This window comes from Carassius auratus, chromosome 2 (assembly GCF_003368295.1).
Source record: "Carassius auratus strain Wakin chromosome 2, ASM336829v1, whole genome shotgun sequence".
Classification (NCBI taxonomy): domain Eukaryota; kingdom Metazoa; phylum Chordata; class Actinopteri; order Cypriniformes; family Cyprinidae; genus Carassius; species Carassius auratus.
In genome coordinates this window covers 27,592,676-27,613,299 of record NC_039244.1, presented here as the reverse complement: position 1 = coordinate 27,613,299, position 20,624 = coordinate 27,592,676, and the positions used below count along the sequence as shown (strand labels likewise).

Below are 20,624 nucleotides of genomic sequence, written 5' to 3'. Positions count from 1 at the left end.
ATATTTGATCAATATTTTAAATCAAATAATATACAATACTGACCTTTATACATATTTAAAAAAGTATTAAACATAATCATAAGTGTATATAATTATTTATTTGTCTTGTTGCCGCCGGTGTCATGAGAAATCGAGTCCGCCCGAGAAATCGAGTCCGCTTAGGACCCCGAGTGATCCCATTGGCTCAACGAACAATTATTGGGTATTATTTTTTAGCGCCTGATTACAATTCCTGCTAAATAGCGTTTTTATTTTTGTCGTTTGAACTTTGCTATAATGATCATTTATGTACTTTAAATTACATGTTTCATAGGCTAGTATATAGCCGACGCGCTTTAGGTTGTGAAATCAAACATTTCTCGTTTTTTTTTTTTTTTGTTACTCGCGTATCAGCATAGCATACAGCTACTCGATGTGTGTGTGTGTAAATTTATATTGTTAATCTTAATGATATAATATCGCAATTGCTTGTGCAGAACCGTGTTATTGTTGTATTATATACAGATATATTACTATTTTATGTAAAATGAATGTTATATTAATTTTACATGAAGTATGTCAGTATGCCTATTATATTTATACCATTAAGTATAGTAAGTGAATAATGGTTGTTTGTGCACTGAAAGTAACTAAAAATACAGCTAGATAGTTTATATAGATAGCAATAATTGCTATATAATTATAATTTGCAATTATAATATAATGATTCTACTGTTTTGTTTTTTTTACATATAAATGTTCAAGCAATATGCACACTATCAATGTAAGACATTTATACATTTTTCAAAATGCATAACATTTTCAAAGAATCTTTACAGAAAGACATACTGTTGTGTCTATGTGGTCAAAAACACCCTCACTGTTTTAATAGTTGGTGTTAAATGCATTAGTCGTCATACATACAGCAAGCAAGCCAAAGGCAACGGTGGTTAATTAAGAAAAAACTGTAAGATGTCGATACTGGAGTAAAAAAAAACCTTTGGAGAAACCAGACTAACCAAAAACACTGGGGACCAGTTCTCCTCTGTATATTCAGTCTGAACATTAGGTACAATATCATTGGAAGTTAACAGTGTTACTGCATTGATTCAGCTGTAAGGTTAGAGGTTAAATGTGCCATGTACAGGCAGCAACATTGTTTTCTCTGTGGCCCAGGTGAGGCATGCAGTGGGAGTGAAGAGTGCTAAGGTGCAGTCATCCATTCATAAATTCTTGCTGTTTTGCTGAAACTGGAAACAGTTCATCCTATGTGAAGTCCATTGTGGAAGATTGGGGAATCATCAGTCTCAACGTAACTCGAGAGCGTCTGGGACAGAGCTTCTGTGGTAAAGAAAAATATAAAAATTGTTTAGGAACTGTAATATAATTTAAAAAAAATTCCTCTCTGCCTTTGTAATATACAGTATGCTGGAAGACTTTCTTGACATCATACAGAACGGGTTCAGAATACAACAGAAGCAGGAAACATCAAAAATCACTGTTAACCGTAGAGCATCGGTTTACAATTCTTGCAAAAATCAAGTTATGATTTATGTGTATGTTGTTATAAAAACAATCAAACAGACATAAATGTAATCTGTTAAATTCAGTCTATTTTGCATTCAAACATTGCTTTAAATAAAGAGACAGGTGATTTGAGCAGAGCTCGTTTTCTGCCTCCACTATTTGGAAAGTCTAATACGAAAATACTTATATATATATATATATATATATATACTATTTTATATTAAACAAAAAAACTGCTGCAATGAAAATCTCCTTTTGATTTATTGTGCCTTAATTTACTATTAATTTCATTCATAATTATTCACTTACTGAACGCTATTATAAAAGTATATACGTTTGTTTATGTTAAATAAAAGATAAACATGAGAAAAGAGTCGTATCTTCCCTTAAAATGCATCTTGAACAATCGGGTCCCAAGGTCCCACCTAGCGAGGACCCCTAAGATGGCGGCCATCGCGATGCCTGTGCGCAAGTCGGAACTTGTCACGAAGGACACAAGACAGGTAGTAATTCACACTAAAAATCTTCGTGTGATTTGTGCACGAGTATGACAGAACTAGAGGTGTGCTTAAACCCGTCCTGCACACGCATGTATTTGGGTGTGGAGGGGAGGGGCGATTAATGATTTGAGCTGATTTTCTTATTAACTACCAATATTATCCACTGTCCTTGTACAGTAATATGACACTGACAATACACACACAAGTAATAGTAGTAACGTTAGTAGTGATAATAATAATGAATCATCTTACGGGTCCTCGCTAGGTGGGACCCGATTGTTCAAGCCTTTTTCTCGCGATCTTTGACGTTGAGGTCTGTATTCATTGTTCAGGCGTTTTATCAACTCCATCTGCTATTTTTTCCACATATGAACGGATTTTGCTGGTAGTTAATACGATCTCAAATCTGACAAAGATTTTTAGTGTACATTAGTAACTGTCTCGTGTCCTTCGTTCGGGACAAGTGCCTCCGTTGCATCCTGCGCACATGCATCGCGACGGCCGCCATTTTAGGGGTCCTCGCTAGGTGGGACCTTGGGTGGGACCCGATTGTTCAAGATGCATTTCTATGATTTTAAGTGAAGATACGACTCTTTTCTCATGTTTATCTTTTATTTAACATAAACAAACACATATACTTTCATAATAGCGTTCAGTAAGTGAATAATTATGAATGAAATTATTAGTAAATTAAGGCACAATAAATCAAAAGGAGATTTTCATTGCAGCAGTTTTTTTGTTTCATAGAAAATAGGATATATATATATATATAAGTATTTTCGTATTAGACTTTCCAAATAGTGGAGGCAGAAAACAAGCTCTGCTCAAATAAATCACCTGTCTCTTTATTTAAAGCAATGTTTGAATGCAAAATAGACTGAGTTTAACAGATTACATTTATGTCTGTTTGATTGTTTTTATAACAACATACACATAAATCATAACTTGATTTTTGCAAGAATTGTAAACCGATGCTCTACGGTTAACAGTGATTTTTGATGTTTCCTGCTTCTGTTGTATTCTGAACCCGTTCTGTATGATGTCAAGAAAGTCTTCCAGCATACTGTATATTACAAAGGCAGAGAGGAATTTTTTTTTTTTTTTTATTATATTACAGTTCCTAAACAATTTTTATATTTTTCTTTACCACAGAAGCCCTGTCCCGAGACGCTCTTGAGTTACGTTGAGACTGATGATTCCCCAATCTTCCACAATGGACTTCACATAGGATGAACTGTTTCTAGTTTCAGCAAAAAAGCAAGAATTTATGAATGGATGACTGCACCTTAGCACTCTTCACTCCCACTGCATGCCTCACCTGGGCCACAGAGAAAACAATGTTGCTCCCTGTACATGGCACATTTAACCTCTAACCTTACAGCTGAATCAATGCAGTAACACTGTTAACTACCAATGATATTGTACCTAATGTTCAGACTGAATATACAGAGGAGAACTGGTCCCCAGTGTTTTTGGTTAGTCTGGTTTCTCCAAAGGTTTTTTTTACTCCAGTATCGACATCTTACAGTTTTTTCTTAATTAACCACCATTGCCTTTGGCTTGCTTGCTGTATGTATGACGACTAATGCATTTAACACCAACTATTAAAACAGTGAGGGTGTTTTTGACCACATAGACACAACAGTATGTCTTTCTGTAAAGATTCTTTGAAAATGTTATGCATTTTGAAAAATGTATAAATGTCTTACATTGATAGTGTGCATAATGCTTGAACATTTATATGTAAAAAAATTGTGTAGAATTATATTATAATTGCAAGTTATAATTAACAATTATAAACTAGCTGCATTTTTAGTTACTTTCAGTGCACAAACAGCCATTATTGCCTTACTATTACTGATTTGTAATAGTACAAGTAACTGTTGTACTATTATATGTACTGTGTTATATGAGTTAAAGTCAATTACAATTGTAATTTCGTCATCATAATGTGATAATTGCTGTAAGATTTTCTTTGAAAACAATAGTTTCTTAAATAATATACAATCAGCAATTGCAATACATGAACTGCTTGTAAGCAAAACCATATATAACAACATAAGTATACTTATTACAATATTGAAAATAATGTAAAAAATTACATGAATTAGGTAGTAAGTCAAAATAAATAAAAATCAAAGTGTGTGTGTGTGTGTGTCTATATATATATATATATATATATATATATATATATATATAGGTTCGTTTTATTAATAGTTATCTTTCAACTCTCCCACATTCTTCCTCTGAATTTGTGGGCTAAACGTGTTTTAGTCATCACAACTGAATTATTATTATTATTATTTTAGAACTGGAAAATATATTCAAAAGCTGTGCTGAGGCGTTCTAGTAACCGAATATTAAAACTAATTACAATGCATTATTTATGAGATGCTGCTAGTTTTATGACATTTAAAAAAAAAAAAAACATTTTGATCGATTACATTCTGTATGTTGCTTTTATTTAATTATTTTAGCTTGAAACAACAAGCTACCGCTGCTCCGATTAGCCATGCAACAAGTTATCGCGATAACAACTTTTGATCAGGCATTTAAAACAGCTACCGCCTTGGTCCTAAGCGGACTCGATTTCGCGGGGGGACTGGATTTCTCACCACACCGGCAGCCTCCTCCAATTTCCGGGTATTAGCGACAGCTGCCATCCGGTTTTATTGGCAGCCACTTCCTGCTGCCAGTGACAGCCACTTCCTGCTGACAGCTGCCGATTTTTCGCTGAACCCCCTCTCGTTTAAACACTCTCATAAAAAAAAACATTATAATCATATATAAGCTGTATACACTGTGAAATTATTCTCTTATTGCATAGTTCGTGCATCTGTGCTTTGTTGTTTATGAGAGAATTAGCGGAATTAAGTCAGAGATCGCGCGCGCAAAAAGATAAAAACTGATGAGTTTCAGCGATGACTCATCTGAACGCCTCTGATTGGCCGTTGCCTTCCTAAGCTCAACAGAAATGTGTGTGATTGGTTAAAAACGCCTAAAATGAAATACGGTGCAACATGAGCAGATCTTAATTTGATGCCACAATCGACACTGTAAGTTAATTTTCACTTTGTTTGCAGCAGACGTAATAGATAAAATTTGTTTATGGGGAGGCATTTTTGTCCAATCTAGTGACATTTTTGCCTCAAGTCCCTTAATGATAGTCTCTATGTTAAGAATGTGTCTTAAAAACTAGTTTGACTAACTAGCAGTTAACCAAGTGGCTATCAGTCTTTTCAGTTTCAATTGAGATCAATCTATGTTTTTTCTGTAATTGAATTTTTAAAATGGTGACCAGTGAAAAAAACAGGTGTCTTAATATTAAGACTAGTCTAAGCAGTTTATGTATAGACATGATCAAGGGGGGATCAGTGGGAATTTAGGATTATTTTTTTTTGCATTGTGTTTTGAATTTCTTTATTTATTTAAAATAGAAAGAAGACTGCAGTATAATTTCTGGTTTTAAAGGAATTTCTATATTTGAGCTATAATGATGCGCGAGCTTGTAGAGGGCGCTGTTTCTTGTGTTGCTCCTTAATTATTATCTCGAGTCGAGTGGGTGTTCACAAACTAGACACATTCAACAATACCGAAACTGAACAGAGACCAACTTCACAACACATCAGCGTCACATGGAGCCTACCAATTTACAGGTAAATAAATCCATAAACACATATCATGAATACATGTCAAGCCAGTGTGAGCGTTGACAAGAGTATTGTAGTTTGTAACATTTAACAGCACATCCGTGTACATCTTTTGAAAGTTGTTTAGAAACCATGTTCACATTCACCACTCTCGGAAACAGTGTCATTATTTATGAATGACGTTAGAGTGAAGTGATTCATGTTTATGTTTTAAAACATAGCGTGATTCCTGAAGCTCATAATGCTGTCTTTGTAGGCAGCTTCTAGTTTTGTCTTCCGGACATTAAAGATTTCTTTAGGATATTATCAGTTCAGAAATAGTGTTGAAGATTATGCTGTTGAAGTGTGACGATCCTCTGAGAACAGATGAAAGAGTTTTCAAGGCTCCACTGACTCCCAAAATATAACATTAATAGACAACAGGCAGTTCATGTTTACTGGTGTATATAACTTATTTGTGTAGTTTATTATTTGTACAGGCACATTTACTAATATTCATAAGAAGCTACATTGTGGTGATCAGAGATTTATGTCTCATGGAAATTACATTTAGATTTTTTTTTTAAAATAATAATCTCATTTTCAGAGATTATTAGAAATATTTTCTCATATTTTTTTACTATACTAGTCATACATAACTTTATATGTGCAATGATTTTTGACAGATCACTTAAAATACATTTTATTGATAAAAAACAGCCATGCTAACAAATATTTTCTGTAACATTATTAAATATTTTAATACTAAATGTTATTACATGACATGTAATGGTACTTTAAGTACATTTATAATCTCTGAATAGTGGCTTATGGTGTATTCACCTCACCTTGTGAGTATGTATTGTCTTATATTTGAGACTGGTGTGATTATACGTAATAAGTTGCACATGCTTTATTTCACAGAAAGCTATAGCCATAGCCAGCAAAGCTTCACAAGAGGACCAGGCTGGAAATTATGAGGAGGCTGTTAAATCTTATCAACATGCGGTGAAATATTTTCTGCATATAATAAAACGTAAGTGTGGCAAAAATATCGGATGAACAGTGTGCAGTGGTCTGTTCAAGTTCTTTTGGCAGTTTAACCCTTTGTTTCCATGCATTCAGGTGAACCGCAGGGTAAGGAGGGCAATCAGAAGATCAGAGATAAGTGTAAGCAGTATCTGGACAGAGCCGAAGAGCTCCAAGACTGTCTTGATAAGAAAGAGGTTACTATAAAACTATCACTGTCTCTTTGTGTATTTATGAATATGTCCAAGCAATGGATTGAGTCCGGATTTTTAAAAACATACAAACTCAGATAAATCATGCTGTCTATGTGCAATCTTCATAAAAACGCCTGTCAACAGCAGTTTATTAACGCATGTTGGAAATTAATACGCCTTTGCTCACTCACAAATATATGTTTTGTCAAATAGTAAAAACAACAATGATCACAACATACTAATCAGCAAAACTTTGACATCTTGATCTCAGGTTCTGGTCATTTCTAATATAATAACTTGAGTCTCTGGGAGGCACGTGACAAATTAGATGCTATTTCACTGTACGCTATTGTTGTCGAAGTTTATTTCCAGGGTGTTGGCTTGCAGTATTTTTAGGTGCAAGTAAAAGTTTAGATCTTTCTGGCAGTATTACCAGATTTTAAAAGATACTGAAACTCAGTGTTTAGCCATGGCCTCTGGTTAGCTTGTGGGATGTGGGTGGGCTTTTTTGCGAGGGTCCCTGAAGGGCCTCTGTATGTCCCTGTAACATCTGGTATGTCTCAGAGATGTGGCAATAGGAGTGGCACCTTTAAATTCTTCGGTGTGTCACTACACTGATGACTTCAAATTTACACTGAACACCGTACACAACCAACACATTCTCATGGCAGTTTGTAACTATTTGTAGAATTGTTGGCTAAAGGTACAGTCACATTAATGAACCTTTGTTGACATTTTGTGGGCAAACAGGTCCATTGTGTATTGTCAGTAGGTATGAAGCACAGCTGAGACAGAAGTCACAAATCTGGATGCATCATTCACTCTCATGTAAAAATCTCAGCTTGTGTGGATTTCTAATGAAATGTCTGGATTACATGAACAGTGTGACTCTTTCTGGATGATCTCAGTCGTGCATTTTTTGTATGATCTGCTTGTATCCCACTGATGGCTAGGTTTAGGGATGGGTTAAGTGGAGGAACTTCATGTCGAATTTTTCTTTTTTTTTAAATCTCCAAGTGAACCACGTTATAAAAACTCACCACGGTTTTTGTGTTGGTCCCACTTCCTACAGAGATGCAACTAAACTGTCCACAATCAAAGAAAAAAGGTACAAAAGCTTTTATAATACACTAATATTAACACTTTAGGTAATAATATTTTCCTTTAAGCCACCAATATGGACACTTTGGGTACAAAGGTGTGCTTTTGACAAGGTGAACGCTTTTGTACCTTTTTTCTGAGAGTGCACAGAAACCTTAAAACTACCAAATGGACTGTCCTCATCTAAATCAAATGACTGTATTTAATATTTCACAGCTACTTACATTTACTGCACTACAATTTTATAGACAAGCATTTCTTTTTCTTTTGAATAATGTGCATAAGGTACATCATGTTGACTATAAATTTATTGGACCATGTATACTCTTTTAATATTTTCATAATGTTTGGCTAATCTGCATTTTATTTTTGTATTCCTTTCATAAATAAGTTTTAAAATATTCCTGGTGTCTGGTGTTCACAACATGGATCTAACACAGTTAGTTAATCAAGTTTCTAGTGAGTCTGAAGGCCTTGATTACTTTGGTTCAGGTGTGTTTCATTACTGGGTCGGAGCAGGAGCAGATGTGGGTGCCCCTGTTCTTCAAGGAACAATAGCAACTGATCTGGTTTATTATTAGCCTGTCATATTGCAATATAATGTCTGATAATGTGAAAGCAATGCCTGCAGGTGACCTTTCAGTTTGACAATGGAAACAGTTGTTTATAGCTCTGTTATCTCACTGATGACATCAGACGTTTGGTAGCTATATCACTAGTAACACACTGGCCTGTTTAGTGAATGTGAATGTGAATGTGCAGATTTCTAGTAGCTTCAAATTAATGTGATAATACAGAGGAGACTGGAGTTAGTCGTCACACAGTGAATAATTGTCAGGGTGTGCTGGGAAATATTGTTTACTGACAGGATAAGTAGCCTTTCATTAAATTAAATTAAATTAATGCATTTAGCAGACGCTTTTATCCAAAGCAAATTACATATTCAAGGTAAAAAATTGTACCTAACATGTGTTCCCTGGGAATCGAACCAACAACCTTGCGCTGCTAAGGCAATGCTCTACCACTTGACATGCCAGATGCATAATTAATTAAAAGTTAATGTAATATAATGCAAAAATTTTAATTCAGTTTTGGCAGGAACAGAAAAGATCTTTTTGAGAACTAGCCCCAGTGCCGCAGATAATCTCGGCAAATTAAATGTCTTTAGGTAATCACTGTAACATTAAAAATACTGTTTATTTCCTTTCACGCAGTTCTACTTTTTTATTTTATTTATTTTATTTTATTTTTTTGATTTTGTGGCATTCTTGTTATTATCTTCTAAAATCTTCAATATATTCCAAGTACAACTTTTATTACGTAGGAATGACTTGGTTTATTTTCCTGAAACCGGAGGCCGCGCCAAATGGGCGTGTGTTACCGTGTGACGCACGACATTTTTTGGGAACACGTGAGCCTGGAGGCGGAAGTGACATTCGACATTTTTATGCGGAAGTTGTTTATTCTCCGAGCTCAAAAATAAGTATTGAAAAATCACCAATTTACAACCCTCGTTGTTTGTTTGTAAAAACGCGACAGGTTGTTTATATACCACGTGTCTTTATTTTCCCAAACACGCCGTTCGTTCGTGATTTTTTCAGCCCTTATGGCTGCCAACAACAACTTGCAGGTAAGTTAGCAAACACATGATCTCATAGTTTAGCAAACCGACAGCGAGAATGTAAACCCATGGACTAAATTAAATACTAAGTTTAATCGTATTTGTAAATTCATATTTTTAAAATGCAGTCTTCTTGTAGTTAAGGAGTGTTGTCTGCGTTGAAGTTTAGATATACATTCTGTTTGTGCTTCTATGAAGCAGTTATGGCTTGTTTACGTCTATTAATATATTTTTCATTGTTTAAGTGAACGCTATAGTTTTTCAGATGTCACATTTGTCTTTGTTTGAGAAGTAGGATGTCCTGAAGTGTCTCATTTATGTGCTTTCATGTCACTATGACTCTGACAATAAAACTGCATTCATTACTTAATAGCTGCATTGCATGTCCTTAACCCCATTCTGATATAATAATTCTGTTTACCACACAGAAAGCTATAGATCTGGCCAGTAAGGCAGCTCAGGAGGACAAGGCTGAAAACTATGAAGAGGCCCTGCGTCTGTATCAACATGCTGTTCAATATTTTCTGCATGTTGTCAAATGTAAGTATGTTTGTCTGTAAAATAGAGTGATTTTAGCAACAGAAAACAGATGAATATTATTCCTGTCTTGCTGTATATTTTTATCCAGACTATAATAGTTTGCTGAATGTACATGTATATATTGCTTTAGCATTACAATGTTGATTTATCATTATGCTATTGAGAAGACTTTACTGCGTTTACAGCAGTGGCAGCTTTCAGTCGCCTCTATACGTTTAACCTTTGTAATTACTATTTTTTTTATAAAGATGAAGCACAGGGTGAAAAGGCCAAACAAAGCATTCGGGCCAAATGTGCCGAATATTTAGACCGGGCTGAGAAGCTGAAAGAATACTTGAAGAAGAAAGAGAAAGCCCCGGCGAAACCCGTGAAGGAGTCTCAGTCCAGCGACAAAGGGTGTGTGCTGCGGGTTTGATGTTCACTGAATACATACAAACATACACGTGCATTCATTTGTATTTCATGTGTACTTGATTTCTGTGAATCAAAACATCAAGATTAATTAACTGATAATTGATTTTCAACACTAGAACAAGTCCGGTGTGAATGCCCTGCTTTAAAAAATATAAATAAATAAAATCTGGCCCTGATGGACCTTAATTATACAGGGCTTGATATGTGAAAATATGTGGTTTTGCATATCCCTAACTGCTAGCGTGTTTTCTCATGTGTCTATGCAAAGCTGTGTTAGCGTCTGAGACCGTGAACTTCCCCGTTTGCTGTTATGCTATTTATATAACTGTTAATTAGTTTAGGGTTGGTTAGATTTTTTAAGTGTTTTTGGAAGAAGTCTCTTCTGCTCACCAAGGCTGCATTTATTTGATCAGAAATATAGTGATACAGTGATATTGTGAAATTTTATTGCAATGTAATATATTTAAAAATGTAAATTGTTGCGAACAAAGCATCATTACTCTGTCTTCATTGTCACATGATCTTCAGAAATCATTCTGATTTGCTGCTCACAAAACATTTCTGATTATTATCAATGTTGAAAACGGTTTTAGTCATTCATTTTATTTCAGCTTTCTTTAATGAATAGAAAGTTCAAAAGAGCAGACATCATTTAAAATATTTTTTTACATTCTAAATATCTTTACTTTCACTTTTGACCCATTGAATGTGTCCTTGCTGAATAAAAGTAAGAAGAAAAATGACTGACCCCGTATATTTCCCATTGTATATTTAACCCTAGGAATGAGAGCGATGGAGAAGAAGACCCAGAAAAAAAGAAATTTCAGAATCAACTTTCAGGTATGTTATTCCCCGTCCTTCTAAATGAACAAAATGACTGTTGTTGCTAACACATATTGAATCTTATTGACTGATCTTTTATCACAGGAGCTATTGTCATGGAGAAGCCGAATATTAAATGGAATGATGTTGCCGGGTTAGAGGGGGCCAAAGAGGCTTTGAAGGAAGCCGTCATTCTGCCAATCAAATTCCCACATCTCTTCACAGGCAAGTGGCTATATCACCATCAACTAAAGAGATACTGCTGTCTTACAACACTCTTGAGGTTTTAAAGAGGAGTTCTAATGCTATTTCATGCATTCAGAGTTATTTACACTGTTAAAGAGTTGGATTTTCAAAAATGGAGTTGGATGTATTTCTGTGCCAAATAGACTCCTCCTGGGTTTGTATAAGTTTCAGAAAAATTTTTTCGAGCATGGTCCTTCATGATGTCATGAAGTGCGGAATTCCTTTTTCCTGGAAGAGCGTGCGCACACATCAACCAGCGCAAGAGCAGTCTATCAAACGAGCTTCTTTCGGCTGACGGATGTTATCGGCAGCGCTGCACAGGACTTGCTCGAGAGGAATAACATTGTTCAGCTTCCCAAAGTACCCAGTGTCACGTGAACAGTGGATGCAGTTTGTTTTTCCGGGGCAGCAGCGGAGTTATTGACGAATGTTTTATAAACCAGGTCCAGTTCAGTGCTGGGTTTGTAGATGGTTTGATACTGACTGATGGAGCTTGGCTGTTTTTGTATTTTTATTTTATAAATCTGCTAAAACTAAAGACTCTTCGGAGATATGAAGAATGCAGTACTCTATAGGTACTCAAGATTTAGATGAGATTGGGTGAAACTTTATGTGTTTAGTGGTCAGAGGTGCCTGTATGTGTGTATCAAAAATGCAACTTTACCAATACCCAGAAACAGGAAGTGTTGACAGAGAACTAATACTGATGACAAATGATTTCTGTCTCAGGTAAAAGAACTCCCTGGAGGGGCATCCTTCTCTTCGGGCCTCCTGGAACGGGCAAATCGTACCTGGCCAAAGCAGTAGCGACAGAAGCCAACAACTCCACCTTCTTCTCCATCTCCTCCTCTGATCTGGTATCTAAATGGCTGGGAGAGAGTGAAAAGTGAGTCTTGTGAGGAATGGCGTCGGTTACCTTTAGCTGTTTTCTTGTGTTGAGCTTCGCTACTGTTCAGACTTTCTTCCCTTCCGCTCTTCGCTTTTCTCCTTTTGTACGTTTCTCAGATCTGAATTTCGGCAGATAAAGCACAGTGCTCAAACAACATTTAATTACATTTTCACAGAATGCATGTCAGCTTAATGTGTGTATATTTCCAGACCTATTGCTTTATAAGTGCAGCTTCTTTGTGGGGTCTGGGAAGAGAATTTGCTACTGAGCTAACTGACGCCCGTTAATCGATTATTAACTGTCAACTTACAAGATTATTTTAAATAAGAATTGAATTAAATAAGAAAGGACAGCTAAAAGTCTGTGACCTGTTCAAAATACTAACATTTGTTTACTGGGAATTACTTTCACGTGCAAAAAGCAGCAAACAACAGATTCACATCCTATCTAAAGTATTAGTTGAGGAGTGAGGGGAACTAAAATAGCATAGCTATGTTTACAGTGTTTTTTATAATGTTTGTAAACATTGAGTTAGCATTAGGCCTATTTCTGTTTTAAATAAAATGTGACTTATACGCGGTTTATGTTTTCTCTCTCTCTCTCTCTCTCTCTCAAAAAACACAATTTGTTTAAATGCATAGCATATTTTAACCATGCAACCAACCTTTTTAAATATCTTGATAAATTACTGAAATGACTTTTTTAAAACCGTTTGTATCACTCGGTCAAAATTCTTAACGGTCGGTTAACGGTTAAAATGAAACATCCCTAATGGCCACACTTTTAGATTCTCTACTTTTTTAGGAAAATGATACAGAGAGTTTCGATGGGTTAAAACTGTTTGTCGCCTGATTTAATGGTTTAAATGATGCCATGCGATGTCTTAAAGTTTCCTTTCGTCCTCTCAGGCTGGTGAAGAATTTGTTCAGTTTGGCCCGAGAGCACAAGCCCTCTATCATCTTCATCGATGAGGTCGATTCACTCTGCGGCTCCAGGAGCGAGAATGAAAGTGAAGCAGCTCGCAGAATCAAGACCGAGTTTCTGGTTCAGATGCAAGGTGAGCCTATAAGACATGTTACGATGTCAAATCCTAATTAAACCTAACCTTAAAGAAACTGTGGAGTTATTGACTAAGCTGTGTTTGTCAGCGGTGATGTAGTCATACAATCAAAATCTGACATATTTGTCTGACACTATTGTGATATTAAACATTTTTTTTTTTTATCATTTTAGTATTTGTTATGGTGTTATAATAATGAACCATGATTACGATCTAATATAATAATGTCTTTGTAGGTGTTGGTAATGACAATGAAGGGATCCTGGTGCTGGGAGCCACAAACATCCCCTGGACGTTGGATTCTGCCATCAGAAGACGGTAATAATTTGTTTTCATGAGTGTCTGAATTACTTAGAGAACAGTGGGAGAGGAGTGATTATCAGTTAAAGATGATCTCATTAGACTCCGTGTTCATGTGATGCATCATGATTGAATGCCATCGTCGAGAGACATTGGCTAGAACAGGTTATTCAACTCCTTTAGCTCAGTATGAGCCAGACAGCATGAATCACCTGGAATGTTATGGACTATCTACAGGTCTTTGCAATTAATGTAATATATGTATATGTGTGTATATATATATATATATATATATGTGTGTGTGTGTGTGTGTGTGTGTGTGTGTGTGTGTGTGTGTGTGTGTGTGTGTGTGTGTGTGTTAGTTATAAAAAAAATTGTGAATCCTTTTGAAAACCAGTTTCTACGAAAATATTATGCAAAACGGTTTTCAATTTTAATTATAATAAATGTTTCTTGAGCACAAATCAGCATATTAGAATGATTTCTAAAGGAACATGTGACACTGAAGACTGGTGTATGATGCTGAAAAATGTAAATAGGAACCGTTCTATTAAATTGTAATAACATTTCACAATATAACAGTTTTTATTGCATTTGTCATACAGCCTTTTCGAGCACAAGAGATTGCTTTAAAAAAAAAAAGTTTTTTAAATCTCCACAAATTACTGCAGAAATATTCATTTGCGAGTGAAGTTTTTGCTGAGATCACGACTGGCGACTAAATAAACTAGCATGATATGCTATTTAAAAATGTGCATGTGGGTCAAAGACGAAAAAGTGTTTAAGCATAAAAATAAATTGTAATACTGCTTTAAACTGTTGTAGTTTTTCCTCCCAAAAAATGCAAAAAGTTTTCTGTTTTATTTCATTGCAATTTTGTAATATAATAAATATCGTACATTTTCCCCTGATTTACAGAAGACACCCAGTAAAATGTCATTCAGTGTAAAAATTTTGTCAGGCATATTTAACACAAAAATAAATTTATGACATATTAAAAGACTAATTAATTTCACCCCAAATACTAATGAGTTGTAATTTTTTTACATTTGCCACTATCCTAGGTTTTGCCCATTTGTCAGTAAGAATTTTGTACTAATTTAAAACACAATAAAATTTAATATGCTCCATTATTCTTTTAGATATTTTAATATGTACACGTCAGAATAAGCATGTTGTTTGAATTTTTGCATAAATATTGTGTTACACTGAATGACAATGTAACATTATTTCAACCAAATTTTGACATTTTATTCTCCAAAAACTTATTTAAAACCTTAAAAGTAGACATTTTACTTACATTTAACATGCTTTCTATGGATACCAAATCACTTTTGTACATTTTTCTTGATGCGGACATCTTAACGTCTTTGACCCATGTAATGGTTTTTTCCTGATTGTTTTGAATCACATCATTATTTTGAGCCACGCATCTTTAATCTAGACCTGTGACCTAGACAAAGGCTGGTGACTCCGTTTTTGTTTCTTCATAGATTTTGACTAGATTATTTTAGATTATTACTTTAGCATTATTGACGCACTGTTTTCCTAAGGAATGTTGTTCAGTTGCTTTGACGCAATTTTGTTTAAAGCGCTATATAAATAAAGGTGACTTGACTAGATTGTTTGAATATTGTTTTTATATGGGAAAGTGTTAAGAAAGTGATAGTGTGTGCAGCTGTCACTCTAACTGTTACTGTCAGTCTGTAGCTGTTCATTGTTTGTCGTCTGTGTTGAGTTTAGATTTGAGAAACGTATCTATATTCCTCTGCCGGAGGAACACGCTCGTGGATTCATGTTCAAGCTGAATCTGGGCAGCACACCGAACAGTCTCACCGAGTCAGACTTCATGACTCTGGGCAAGAAGACGGATGGTTACTCTGGTGCTGACATCAGCGTCATCGTCAGAGACGCCCTCATGCAGCCCGTCAGGAAGGTTCAGTCGGCCACTCACTTCAAACGGGTGAGTCCTCTGACACCGACTACATCAACACTTCAAGAAACTGACTCAAATGAGTCTTAAATGAAATACTTACTGTAACCATTATCTTGTCTTTTATTAGGTACGAGGACCATCAAGGAATGACCCGGATGTCATAGTCGATGACCTCTTAACCCCTTGCTCCCCAGGTGATCCACAGGCTATAGAGATGACATGGATGGACGTCCCTGGAGAGAAGCTTTTGGAGCCAATTGTTTCCATGGTGAGCATGGTTTTATTTTCAGATTTCTACACCATCAGTATATACTAGAGATGCATGGGCCTGATACTGAGCTCCTGTACTCGTTAAAATGCCCCGATACCACACAGTACTTGATCAGTGCCATATTCAGACAAAGCAACACCGACAACAGACAATAGAGTGGAGTTATTAGAGATTAAGGTTGTCTACATAGGATATCTATGCAATGAATATAATGTTAAACATGCAGTATAATACAACTGTATAGCTGATGTGTGTGAGCTGGTAAAGCACGAGTGGATTGAGCGTGTGGCGACGTAGATGTGCATGAATATACATTCCATCACTGGAAAGTTTATAGTTCAGTCAGAAATGACAAAAACAAGTAAAACAACGCACGAGTTACTTTAAAGGTAGGGAGAGAGAGCACGCTTGCGCACGTCTTTTGTGTGAACTTTGATGTTCACTCACTTAGCACATGTATTCGGATTCAAACTAAATCATAAAAAAAGACAATTTATAGGTACATAATTTATTTTCAACCTTAGGCGTACATGACTTTCTGGCGAACATGAATCTAGCAGCCTGTGTGTAATGCACTCAGCAGCAGAGAGCTGCAAGGGTCCGATTTTGTAAATCTGCACCCGCCCGTACCCGCAGTGCTTAAAACCGCATCCGACCCATTTTCCGACAGCAGCACTAATTAAAATCCGCAACCGACCCGACCCGCTTAAAATAGAACCAACACCCGACCCGCACCCGAAATCAAATCAGTTAAGCCAATCACATTAGACACACTTTTTTCGAATTTTATTGCCAGGTCATACAGAAGTTATTTATGGAAAACTCTTTTTAAAAGATATTCGTTTTTTTATACATTTTATCTTAATTTTGATCAATGTTTCATCAATCAATTGCCCGTATTTAATAAATAAGAAGCAAATATATAGCAGAAAATGTAATAACCTTAGTCTAATTGACAGAAGTACTAAAAAATATTTTGCTACCTAAAAGTTTAATATTTTTTGTGTCACGCGTGCATGCATGTCTGTTTCCCTCATATAAAATATAAAACGCATGTGGACTGATATTTTTCATATGTCTGGACTCCTTTATTAATGGAGTATATAAACAGACGTTTCAATATATTGGTATTAAATGCATTTTCTGAGAATTTATATTTCACGTTTTTACTGCAAATTTTGAAATACGTGCTCTTTGGTCCATCAGTGCTTGAGTCACTGATCACATTAGAATAAAATATCTCATAATAAAATACAAAATTGACTGATTTATGAATGTATATGCATAGTTCTCATTTGTTGGAAATACAGATAAATGCTTTCATTTGTTGTATTTTTGATCCTGAAACAAAACAGAACAGCAAAAGAGCGAATCATACCACCGTCTGAGGTTGTGCTTCAAGTCGAACGCACCCATTTTTAAATCGGTCACAGCTGAGCATCGCGAGAGGCGGATCTGTGCCAGAACGCGCATTTGAATGAGCTGCACAAAGTCATTTTCAGATGCAATTAAAAAAAAAAAAAAAAAACCCTGGTTAGCCATATTCACAAATGTGTTAGCTATGGAATGAAATAGTATCTGATATTCCGATTGTCAAATACATGAAAGTGGAAGTGTATTGCTGTTTAAAAACCTTTATAACGATCGTGTTAGTTGAGCTGTATGCATGATATAATTTTATGACACAAATTTAAAAAATAGGCTTAAATAAAACGCATTTTAATTCATATATATATATATATATATATTATATATATTCATATATATTCATTCAACGGAAAAAAAAAACAACGAAAAAAAAAAAAACAACCGGCTGAACTTTTACGTCTGTTAACTAATGACTCATGCAGCCGTTCGTGCGGTTGTGATTTTTTAAAAGTGGAACGTAGGCCTATTTTTAAACCCGTGTTTCCCCTGTGTCCGACCCGACCCGCACCCGTATCCGACACAGTTGGATATTTTTCACCCGTTTCAGCCAAATTTGTGGCTCACCCCGCGGGTACCCGAACCCGTGCAGGACTCTACTCAGCAGTACGTTACAACTGTCCCTCTCATTCTGTAACAGTACAAATACATGCACGTGTTGCGCATTTTGCTTGCTTGAGTGTTTCTGCATTATATGACTGGCTATGGAATATAAATCACAGCATGTTTTAGATAAAAAAAAAACTAAGAAACCCTACTTCTATTTGTGAAAAATATCTCGAGTGGTACCCTGAATTATTCCAGCCAAGTGCACCATTACAGTACTAAGTCACTGCAGTGGAGCAGCTCTAATGCTATTAAATTACAGATGATGAACCATAGAGCAAAAACATGAACAAAGAAAGTAACAAAGTTGTAAATATATTTTAATGGGCATAATTGAGTGTGATAATAACTGAAGGATATACAGTCAAACCAAAAATTATTCAGAGACCAGATCAAATTTTTTATTTTTTTTACTAGTGGGTGCAGGACACTATAGTTAATATATGTAAGCGAGGATAGCAAAATAAAGTAAACCGTCACAAATTATACCCCCAAATTATTTAAACGAAATCTGGGGGAAAAATTAAGTTAAGGGTCGCCCGACTAAGTATTGATAGTAGATAACATTTTAAAATAAAATAATAAAACAGTTAATATTGTTTTTAGTTTTTTCTATTTTATTATTATTATTTAATTAATTAAAGGCAACATATGATGCTTTTTAAAGATCATTGTTTTGTGTATTTGTTGTAACAGAATAATGTTGACATGCTTTAATGTAAAAAAAACAAAAAAAAAACATTTATTTTTCATTTACATTATTGTAGGTTTATAAAGAATATCTCAGAGACTTTAGTCATTGCAACTTTACAGAGCTTCTTTATGCACCAAGAGCTTGTAACACTCCAAAGAGAAAGGAAACATTTAAATCGCATCATATGACTCCTTTAATTAAATTATTTTTAAAGTTTTTTTGATGGGTCCACAAGCCGGTACTCTAACTCGGGACTTGCTTTATTTTTATTATTTTATATTATTTTGATTTTATTTAAAAGACTGTTATGGTAGTTTTATGATCAATTCCTCATTATACCCTGTTCATACCCACAGTCGGACATGCTGAGGTCTCTCACCAGCACAAAGCCCACCGTCAACGAGCAGGATCTGGAGAAGCTGAAAAAGTTCACTGAGGACTTTGGACAGGAGGGCTGAACAGAGCTGGTCTCCCCAAACCAAAGCAAACAGATTGTGATTGTAACGTCTTCTCTCTTGCCCTTCACACGCCCCTCTCTTCCTTTCGTACCCACGACAAGCCCCCTCAGCTCAGGCTCGAGGCTAGATGTAATTTGAAATGTGTATCTCTTCAAACCCACCTCAGTTTTTCTTGACATGCTCTGCCTGCAAAACTGCCATCAGTACATTGTGACCATCATGCATCTTTTATCATTAATAAGCAGTCTCACTCATAATTATATGTGCTTTCTATGATTAACACAGTCAGCAGGACCTACAACAGATGTGCTGTAAGACAATTAGCAATTATAATTAGTTCCTTTACACAGTGACTAAACATTTAAAGTAATACAGTTTTGCTGACCTTCACATAAATCTGAATGAACAACAAGACACGTGAAGATTTTCCAGCTCCGTTTTAAAATGCTTTTGTTGGCGGTGATTTGTTTTGTGGGAGAAGAACTATTTAAATGGCTCTTGTTTGTTGTTGCGAAGACCTCTTTGGGCTCTGGTGTAGACTTCACAAGAGAGGAGTCTTTCCAGAGTTGCATTTTCCTTCTAATTTGAGAAAGTCGTGCTTCGAATCTGTGCACTGGCATTTGACATAACACTTAGAGATCTGCATTTAACAATTCAGGCGCTCATATACTACATACGGTTTTGTCTCCATGTACATTGTTACATTCAGTATATTACTGTAAAATGTGCTGTTCATTCACTGAGATGTGTTCAAGGGCCAGTGTTGGACATTCGTTAATTCACTTGCTGAGGCTCAGCACACAATGTGCCTTCTTTGCATTTTACTCCTGTTTTTCTCTCTCAATCTACACACACATAGATGCACAAATACTGATGCTTGTAGATGGCTATATAACTGTTTTTATAGGCAGAAGAATGATTGGATGATATTTGCACATTTCATTAAAAAAATTTTCAAACATGTATATCAATCTGTATGCGGCTCCTATGCACTCATAGGTGTTTGGTTTGCCATTTAAAAACATATAAGACATTGTACTATTAGAAAAACAGTGTAGAAAATATGTATTTGGTTTGTTTTAAGGATAAGTGTTGATAAACTTATGGTTTCCAGACAGTTTAAAAATGGTGTATCTCGTTCATTTTAATATCCACGTGTAAATAAAGGCTGAAATGAAACTAACTTGACTTATTTGATCCTTCAGTGCAAATGTTTTAAAATCACACAAACTCCTAAAACGCTCATTGCCTGTCAAATCTGTGTTTTTATTCATGTGTATTTTTGAGCGCTGGTTGACTAACACGTCATTGAGCGCGGGGGTTAAAGTTTGAATCAAATTTTAAAAAGTAGCATTTCGCTGCTCTTTAACATTAATTAGGAAA

General features: G+C 35.5%; 1 protein-coding gene and 2 long non-coding RNA genes across 4 annotated transcripts; 2 read left to right on the top strand and 1 right to left on the bottom strand.

Annotated features, from left to right (window-relative positions):
- Positions 1 to 756: 756 nt before the first annotated feature.
- Positions 757 to 2,515, bottom strand: LOC113038873 (uncharacterized). The gene is made up of 2 exons (XR_003274823.1): positions 2,435 to 2,515; positions 757 to 1,320 (listed from the first exon to the last, which is right to left on the bottom strand). It is a non-coding gene; the product is annotated as an uncharacterized LOC113038873 (long non-coding RNA).
- On the top strand, positions 1,314 to 3,722 carry LOC113038868 (uncharacterized). Its single transcript, XR_003274822.1, has 2 exons — positions 1,314 to 2,009; positions 3,159 to 3,722. It is a non-coding gene; the product is annotated as an uncharacterized LOC113038868 (long non-coding RNA).
- Positions 3,723 to 5,539: 1,817 nt separating this feature from the next.
- vps4b (vacuolar protein sorting 4 homolog B) lies at positions 5,540 to 20,424 on the top strand. 2 transcript variants are annotated; one of them, XM_026196583.1, is made up of 13 exons: positions 5,540 to 5,662; positions 6,560 to 6,671; positions 6,761 to 6,861; positions 10,009 to 10,120; positions 10,369 to 10,516; positions 11,316 to 11,374; positions 11,462 to 11,581; positions 12,332 to 12,488; positions 13,400 to 13,548; positions 13,788 to 13,869; positions 15,595 to 15,814; positions 15,915 to 16,055; positions 19,140 to 20,424. In XM_026196583.1, exons 1-13 carry the CDS (start codon positions 5,642 to 5,644, stop codon positions 19,239 to 19,241), a joined length of 1,524 nt encoding a protein of 507 aa, XP_026052368.1. In that variant the 5' UTR covers positions 5,540 to 5,641; the 3' UTR covers positions 19,242 to 20,424. The 2 variants fall into 2 exon arrangements, with proteins under 2 accessions (XP_026052368.1, XP_026052376.1); XM_026196591.1 differs by lacking the exons at positions 5,540 to 5,662; positions 6,560 to 6,671; positions 6,761 to 6,861 and adding an exon at positions 9,345 to 9,589.
- Positions 20,425 to 20,624: the final 200 nt, after the last annotated feature.

Coding starts and splice junctions, on each gene's coding strand:
- vps4b (XM_026196583.1), top strand. CDS start 5,642: ATGGAGCCTACCAATTTACAG. Junction 10,121..10,368: donor TTTTCTGCATGTTGTCAAAT/GTAAGTATGTTT, acceptor TTTTTTATAAAG/ATGAAGCACAGGGTGAAAAG. Junction 10,517..11,315: donor TCTCAGTCCAGCGACAAAGG/GTGTGTGCTGCG, acceptor ATTTAACCCTAG/GAATGAGAGCGATGGAGAAG.